Raw genomic sequence first — 9099 nt, forward strand, 5'->3', positions numbered from 1 at the left:
ATGGAGAGATCCATACTAAAGGACACCAAAATACATATTCTTTTTTTTCAAAACAGTTTTATTGTTTTAACATACAAGAGAAATATCATAACAATTTTATACAAGTAATTAAAAATAGATATGATTATAACATTCAACAAAACAACTAAAGTATTTACAAAGACATCCACTACAATCAGATCAATTAATTAAACTAAAATACCATGCTATTGAAATTAGGATTTTTTTAACAAATTTTGTAAATTATCCCATACAATATAATAAGATGTTTTTCTACAAAATACATATTCTAATCAAACACAAAATCAAAACATTTCAAAATCTATTCTCCTCTTTACACCTAGAGAATACGCTTGTCCTTCTACAACCTGTCCATCTAACCCCAAACCTGAAGCTAAGCAATAAAATGTTAAACTTTGAACGAATTTCCCCAAATCAAGAACTATACTGTCTGGGACTTCTGTAAACTTAAGGACAATTCATTAAGTGATATTGAAACTAATCTAAACCTAAGCAACAAATATACCATAATAGTGAGACAAATTAAAGAACTGGTATCTTCTATTAGGGGTATCCCAGACAGAGTTGAAGAAGTAAACCTTGCACAGTCCCTAATGAAGATTTTAAAACTCAAAAACAAGATGCTATCAGCTTCATACAAATTAATTTCGGCCATTACATACCAATCTTCATTTACTTATGCTCAAAAAAAAATTCTAATTTACCTGATGTTCAACACATTCTTGCTTTAAATAACACAAACAAATTTCTCCCTTCAAGAAGCTTGCATACACCTAGTTAATGATTAACAGTAATGCCTATTATACTCTAAAAAGACTAAACAAGTTCTTCCCAAGCACCCCTCCCCTGTGCCATTTTTGTCCATTGCAATCGGCAGACCTTTTACATATTCTTTGGTACTGCAAATATGCACATAACCTGTGGAACTCATTAAAGGTCAAACTTCATAAAAATGGGCTATGAGAAATCTACCCTATCTTGGGAGTTTGCTATATTGCATATGAGTCCTACTGATATGCCAAAGTCTGACTTGAATATCCTGATTGCTCTATTTGCATTAGTCAAACTGTACATCACCCAAAACTGTCTTGACAGGTCAAAACTTGAGTGGAAGGGTTTTGTTAATATGGCCTCTAAATACATCATAGCTCATAAACTATTTATAGATAATAAGAATAAGATCACGAAATGTCTCAGGTTCTGGAATCTTATCCTGGAACATATTTTGAAGTAAACTATAACAAGATCACATCTATCATCCTATCCCTATGCTGATTCTCAAAGTATCCTCCTCATGATGTAGTCTCTGATGATTTCATTTTTGTCTGTCATTGTAATGAAGTGGTCACTTACTAATTTCAATAATTGTAGCACTATGTGTAAATAAAACTGTACAAAATAAATGCTGACAAGGTACTGATTCCCACAGAAGAAATACAACAACTGGATAAGACTCCACTAATTTAATATAACAAAAAAACAATAAAAATTAAGTGCTTTCATCCACAGCAATGTGGACTTTATCAGAATACCTTCATTAATCAATTAAGTCTTTAAATACAAATTTGTTTGGCGCCAAGATCACCGATAGATTAAAATTCAATTTATTCATTTAAAATACATTCATTTAAAGTGACATATGCATTCATTTATACTAAGCAACACAATTTATGATGAAACCCAATAATCCAATTCACCCAATTCCTGTTCTGTGGATACTATATGTAAGTAGTTGTATATAGTATGTATAAATGAATCCTGCCACATATCACTTACTCTAAATGTATGCCTATATTATGCTAAACATCTAATTTAATTGTACAAATGAACCATTTTCTTTAGACAATAGAACTTTGTCATCCCAGGACTAGTAGATAAAAGGCATTATCTTGTTAATTGATCAAGGTTACTCTTCATGAAGATATGTCATGTGGAATGTTTTTGTGTAGTAAATGTTGAAAAATACAATCAAATAAATGTTTGAAAAAAAATTGAATTTCTACTCCACCTGAACAAAGTAAGAATTTCCTATTATTTTGGTACATTGTAATTCTTTCAGTAAGCATGCTTAATTATGGAACTGTGGAAGACAGCTAGAACATGTTTTAATCTTGTTAAAGATAACTAAACTGTGCACAGAAGCTCTTTGGAAGAATAACACGTGTGTGTGTGTGTGTGTGTGTGTGTGTGTGTGTGTGTGTGTGTGCATTATATACATATAAATATATATATATATATATATATATGTGTGTGTGTGTGTGTGTGTGTGTGTGCATATTTTATATTTATATATATATATATATATATATATATATCTCAAATATTTTTTTCTTTAAATGTGTAGGTTACAAGATCCCCCCAGAGGCATTGTTAGTGCTACTTAAAGAAGATAATGCTGAACTGCAAGTGAATGACGAGGGGGTAAACAGAACAGAACAAAAGATTAATTTTAAAGAAAAGCCTGACAGTAAGTAAACAGCTCATTAATGATGCATGTTTGTGAAATTTTGTACTCTCTTTAAAATACTTTTTGGAAAATGGGAGAAAATATATATTCAGTAAAAGACTGAAGGCAAAACTGAACTGGGATTTGGTAAATATGGTGGAAACCAAGAGGACATCAAGGACAAAATTACTTTTTTTTTTTTTTTTTTTTAAATAATAGCTCATAAAAAACATACTTTGTGTTGTATAGTACTTAGCGTTAAGAACAATTTTCATGCAGTTTGGCATATAGACCAGGTTACTTATACATTAGTGGGCAGATTCAATAAACCCTACATGGTAGCGCACTGTTCTGTACACTACCTTGAAATACTAGGTGCCATAGATTGTACTCATTTAAAAATCAAGGCACCTCCTGGGGAACAGGGAAGGGTCTGCATAAACAGAAAGGGTTTCCACTCCATTAACTGCCAAAATCATGTGTAATGCTAAGGGAATCATCTTGAATGTGTGTGCTGGCAGTCCAGGCAGTTACCACAGCTCATATATCTGGCACACCTCCCAACTGTATCAGATGTTCACTAGGGGTGATATCTCACAGGGTCATTTACTGGGGATGCAGGTTATGCACTGGAACCATGACTGATGACACCCATCAGAAATGCATACCTACCCACCAAAGAACACCATAATGAGGCACATGCTCAAACCAGAAATATCATATGAGAATGTGTTTGGGCTGATGAAGTCGCGATTCTGCTGCCTAGGTACACCTGGGGGAGCCCTGCAGTATAATTCATTTACATGCACTGAAATCTTCACTGTCTGTGCCATGCTTCACAACATCATCCTGAGAAAACAGATTCAGCAGGCTCAAGAAGGGAAAGGAACACACATCCCATCACCAGTGGCAAGGTCACCTCAGCCACATGCAGGTGAGGAGTCAGAAAGGGAACCAACAGCTGTAGATGCAGGTGTTCTCAATATGCCCTCACACTGGCTAAGAGGCAAGGCATATTACACTCACTCACCACCTAAGAGGCTAAAACCTTTATCCTACACACATACATATAGTAACACTGATGCCAGGCAATGCTCACAGCCTAAGTAAAAGGTGGGAGACTTATACAGGAATGACTTTAACATGTGACAGCACAGACTTATGTAAATACATGTGTACTCTGTCAGGTAACAGGCCTCAGATATCAAAGATTCACCATTCATACTTCTCAAAAGTACTGATGGTCACTGAATGTCATCAGTTTGGCCTCATACTTTTGTACTGGAAAATCATGAGAGAGAGAAGTTAGAAAGTAATGAGACACATTTCAGTTTCAGACTTCACAACCCTCAGAATATTCTTAAAAATACTGATACAAGAAATTGTTTTGATTCTAGCAATTGTCTTACTTTCTAAGACCAAAATATGTCAAAAGTACAATTAGTAAAACAACATCACAAACACAGATATACTAAGTGCTAAGTCAGCTATGCACCTTGAGCATCAGACACAAAGTTTATGTATCCCTGAATCCAACAGATAGAAAATAGGGATATGGCACAGTAATAATCACTTGCGCAAGGTGTTATGTGTGGGTGGGGGGTAGGAAGCCTGGGCTGACACAAAAGGTAAGTTAATGCATGTGAGTAAGAAAGAGAAGCAGGCGGACATTTGGACAAAGTAACAAATGGCCAGTGCGACAGAATGAGCTTTAAGCTTTATGGCTGAACAATGTAACTGATGTATGTGTGTCTGGATAGTCCCTCAAGGTGAAATTGGTGTGTGAGTGCAAGAACACAGCCAAGCACTGTGCTAGCTCTGTATCTTTGTATGTCAGACAGGTGTGAGCCATGCATGGTAGAGGTGGCATTTCATCATTGTTGCACCTGACCATGAGAACTGGCTGTGCCAGGAGTTGTACTGGTACATCCATGCCCATGCTCAGATGCACTACTGTACCTGAACATGACTACTGCCTGCTGGACAAGCTCCCATCATGAGGATGCCCAGGATCATGACCCCATGGCCTGCCATGTGTAGGTGTGGACACCTCAACTGCTGATGGAACACTGAAAGTAGTGCCACTAGGGGACCATGATTGGGCATGGGCACATTGGCTAATATTAGATGATGTGGCTGACCTGCACCCACATGAATGCCATCCCCCACCCAGCAGATGTTCCATCACAGACAATGCCCCTTCCAACATGTCATTCATCTAATCCAATAAATCTGCAACATGGTGGAGGCAATCACACATGTTAGCCTGTGCCATATCTGCAACCTTAAGCATTTTTCTGGAGGACCTATTGGAATGTGCATGCACCTCCATGATGGCCCTAAACATAGGTCAAGTGGTATGGGAAGACACACTTGCACAAGGTAGAGAATGGACAGCAGCCCCTCCTCCAAGCACCCCTAACAACTCTCCTTCATGGCACCTTACCCACACTTTGTCTATGGCCAGAATCAACAGGCAGTGAAGCCACAGTAACCACATTTCCCTGATCGAGGGTCTCACCTTCCACCTGTCCAATATGTGAGGGCTCACTAGAATGGGTTGGTGTAAGCCTATTGGTTGTGTCCAATGGAGTTACAGGGGATCACTGAATGTCAATCTCAGTTTCAGATTCAACCTCTGCACACCCCAATTGTTCCTCTGATTGGCCACCATCATCATCAGAGTCTGATGATGCTCTGGCATCAGGTGGTAGGAGTCCCACTCTTCTTCCACTGTCAGGATCACCTGTGGCAGCAAGCAACAAACACAGGATAAAAATTAATACCTACACTACTATAGTCCAGTATATGCTAACAAACTAACAGTGATGCCACTATTACATACAGTACAGTAATACATACAACAGTGTTGACAACCACATCACAAACTAAATATTTCTTTGAACTGCTCATCAGTAGTGACATAAAATGTTTGGCTTACCATGTGCAAATGATTTTAGGTTCCCTATGGTATATGGTCTTGGAAGAAGTGAAGCAAAGGGTAAGGACACCATCATCACAATGAGCAGTAATCCAGAGGATAAAACTTTTTGCCCTTTATATATCCATTAATTATACTGTTAACAAGAACTTGTATGACATGTCATCACCAAGCCCATGTGTTATAGGAGTCAAAGTTACAGTGCAGCTACAGTATGACTTAAATAAATATTAGTAAAGAAAAGTGGAGAGTTTTACCTTTAGGTATGATTGATTGATGGCATGTTATATATTCAAAACTACTGATTTTTTGTGAATTATTTTGTTAGTTCTGTACTGTTTTTGTACCTCTTAAAGCAGTTAGTCGAAGACTAACTTTTCATAAATGAAGATTCTGAATTGTTTTTGCTCTTTTTATCATGTTAATAGCAGCAGAAAATGTTAACTTTAAAAATGGAAAATAAATCCATAATATTTAAGCTGCATAAAACTGCATGTGTGCTGTTAGTAAAATGTAACGCATGTATTTCATCATTGCGATACAGTACTAATAATTAATCTGTTTGTAGGCAATGGGAGCAGAGAATGGAGCATGTGCAGGCGTCAGCAGCCATCACTAGGAGTATCTGTTTCACGTTATCCTACAGCTAACCTACAGCACTCGGTTCAAACTCTGAAGGGCTCCGATAGGCATCCTGTTATACCTGTAGCACAGCTTCATCCAGAGTACACCTGCAACATGAACTCTGAATGTACGAAAAGTTCTACAGTACAGCACAGTCCATTAGTACATCAGAGAGCTCAGAAAGAAAAGAAACTATATAAATGTCCTGAATGTAATAAATGTTTCAGACAAAGGGGTGATATAGTAAAACACGAAAGGATTCACACGGGGGAGAGACCATATAAATGTGCTGAATGCAGTAAGGGTTTCACAACAACTAGTAACCTTAGAGCTCATATGTTAGTTCACAAAGGGGAAAAACTATATAAATGTCCTGAATGCAGTAAGTGCTTTGTACGAAGAAGTTATTTAGTAAAGCATCAAAAGACTCACCTGGAGGAGAAACCATATAAATGTGCTGAATGTAGTAAGACCTTCATGGTACCAAGTAGCCTTAGAAAGCATCAGGTTGTTCACACAGGCGAGAAACCATATAAATGTGGGGAATGCGGTAAATGTTACACTGAACATAATAGTCTCATATACCATAAAAAGATACACACGGGGGAGAAACCATATAAATGCACAATATGCAATAAGTGTTTTATAATCAAAAGTGTTCTGATGCGTCACCAATCCATTCATACAGGGGAAAAACGACATAAATGTACAGAATGCAGTAAGTGTTTCACACAACAGATTCAACTTAGAAGTCATCAACGAGTTCACACAGGAGATAGGCCATATAAATGTCTTGACTGCAGTAAATGTTTCAAACAAAGGAGTGATTTAGTAAAACATAAAAGAACTCACAGTGGGGAGAGACCATATAAATGTGCTGAATGCGGTAAGAGATTTACAACAAATAGTATCCTTCGAGTTCATCTTTCAGTTCACAAACTAGAGAAACCACATAAATGTCCTGAATGCAATAAGTGCTTCAGACAAAGGGGGGATTTAGTAAAACATGAAAGGACTCACATGCCAGAGAAACCATATAAATGTGCTGAATGCAATAAGGGTTTCACAACAACTAGTACCCTTAGGATTCATCTGTCAGTTCATAGTGGGGCGAGACCATATAAATGTCCTGAATGCAATAAGTGTTTCAGACAAAGGAGTGAACTAGTAATACATGAAAGGACTCACACGGGGGAGAGACCACATAAATGTGCTGAGTGCAGTAAGGGTTTCACAACAACTAGTAACCTTAGAAGCCATCTGTTAGTTCACAAAGGGGAGAAACCATATAAATGTTTTGAATGTAATAAGTGCTTTGTACAAAAGAGTAATTTAGTAAAACATCAAAAGACTCACCTGGAGGAGAAACCATATAAATGTGCTGAATGTGGTAAATGTTATAAAGAACATAGTGGTTTCATATACCATAAAAAGACACACAGAGGGGAGAAACCTTATAAATGTGCTGTATGCAGTAAGTGTTTTGTAATTAACAGTGTTCTGATACGTCACCAATCCATTCATACAGGGGCAAAACAATATAAATGTACTGAATGTAGTAAGTGTTTCACCCAACAGAGTCAACTTACAAGTCATCAACGAGTTCACACAAGAGCTAGGCCATATAAATGTTCTGAATGCAGTAAGTGTTATAGAGAAAAGAGTGGTCTTGTATATCATCAAATGAGTCATAAAAGGGAGAAAGAAAGAAATGAACACCAGCTTGGCTAACAGCAACCCCCCCCCCCCAAAAAAAAAAAAAAAAACATAATCCTCCTTAACAGGGAACTTGAAAATCATGCTAAAATCTGTAGAACAATAACTTGTCTTCTAACAATATATACATTGTATACCAGAGCTAATGCAGTCAGTTTATAGTAACTAGTAACTTAACAGAAGCTAAGGCAATAGAACAGAAAAGTAATAGAAAAAAAAATCATATGGAGCAAAAGGATTATTTATCATTAAACAACATTATAACTGACAGCTAGTCTAAAGAGACAAAGTTCACAGACAAAAGCAGGTTTTGTGAAACAGAGCTGGAAATACATACACATCTCATTGCTAGTTGCAATAAACTCATTCCTGAGTGTCTGTACTGAAAGGCACAATAATACAGCATAACTGATTCACTGTGGATTGTGCAAACACTGCAATATAACAGCAGCTCAGAAGCATTGAAAACATGAACTACAAAGTATTATAGAGAACGAAGAAGTTATAATATGTGGGATCACCCATTACCAGCAGATAAGAAAACAGATGAAAAAAAAAAAAAACAGATGTAGTAGTCCAAGGAAAAAAAGACAAAAGTAAATTTAATCTCTGAAGTTGCTGCATCTATTTATTATAATGTGCTGAGAGACATAAAGTGTAAAACAAAATTAGAGCAGTAGAAACAAGCGATCTAATTATAATAAAGAATTCTGCCGCACATCACTCCATATGAAATGCAAAAGGAGACCATTCTGGGTACAACAGATGTTGGGAGGAGCACTCTTAGCTATTATCAAAGACTGAAGCAGAACTAATTTCATTGCACCCTGATTTTGGAATTGGGGCCATTCCTGTCATGGTATTAGAAACTCAAAATATTTGGAGAAATGAAAAAGGGGGTAACCATATAAATGCGCAGAATGCAGTAAGTATTTTACAGAAAGAGTAATAATGAAACTGTGTGCAGAGGTAGTTCAAGCCACAAGTGGAAGGGTGGCCTAATGGTTAAGGTGTTTGCCTTACAAACACAAGGTGCAGGGTTTGAGTCTCACAAGGGATAATTGGCTAGGCTTAAAATGGCTTGCAAGGGCAGTTAGCTTAGTACTGATCTATGAATCTATGAACCTATGAACACAAGAAAAGGACTCAAAGTAGAAAACCAAAAATGCACTTTAATGTAACTAGTTAAGCGCTTTTGTCCAAACTATAGTGGACTTCATCAGAACTTGTTCTAAAAAGCATCCACAACATGAAGAACATTGTGTTATTAACAAGAGAGTCCCTAAAGGGTTAAGAGTGTGCAAAATACCTAATGGTATTCCATGGGGGTCTAATCTTTACATGGAGTTAA

At 36.9% G+C, this 9099-nt stretch overlaps 1 protein-coding gene across 1 annotated transcript in view; it reads left to right on the forward strand.

Moving 5' to 3' along the window:
• LOC122813924 (zinc finger protein 665-like) overlaps positions 1-8810 on the forward strand; it is a 124885-nt gene extending 116075 nt beyond the window's left edge. The window contains exons 5-6 of the mRNA XM_044086469.1: positions 2366-2488; positions 5977-8810. Coding sequence (XP_043942404.1) covers positions 2366-2488; positions 5977-7763 — 1910 coding nt within the window. The 3' untranslated portion in view covers positions 7764-8810. The remainder of the gene's footprint in view (positions 1-2365; positions 2489-5976) is intronic.
• Positions 8811-9099: the final 289 nt, after the last annotated feature.

Source organism: Protopterus annectens, chromosome 10.part0 (assembly GCF_019279795.1).
Source record: "Protopterus annectens isolate FY-2018-M chromosome 10.part0, PAN1.0, whole genome shotgun sequence".
Lineage (NCBI taxonomy): Eukaryota > Metazoa > Chordata > Ceratodontiformes > Protopteridae > Protopterus > Protopterus annectens.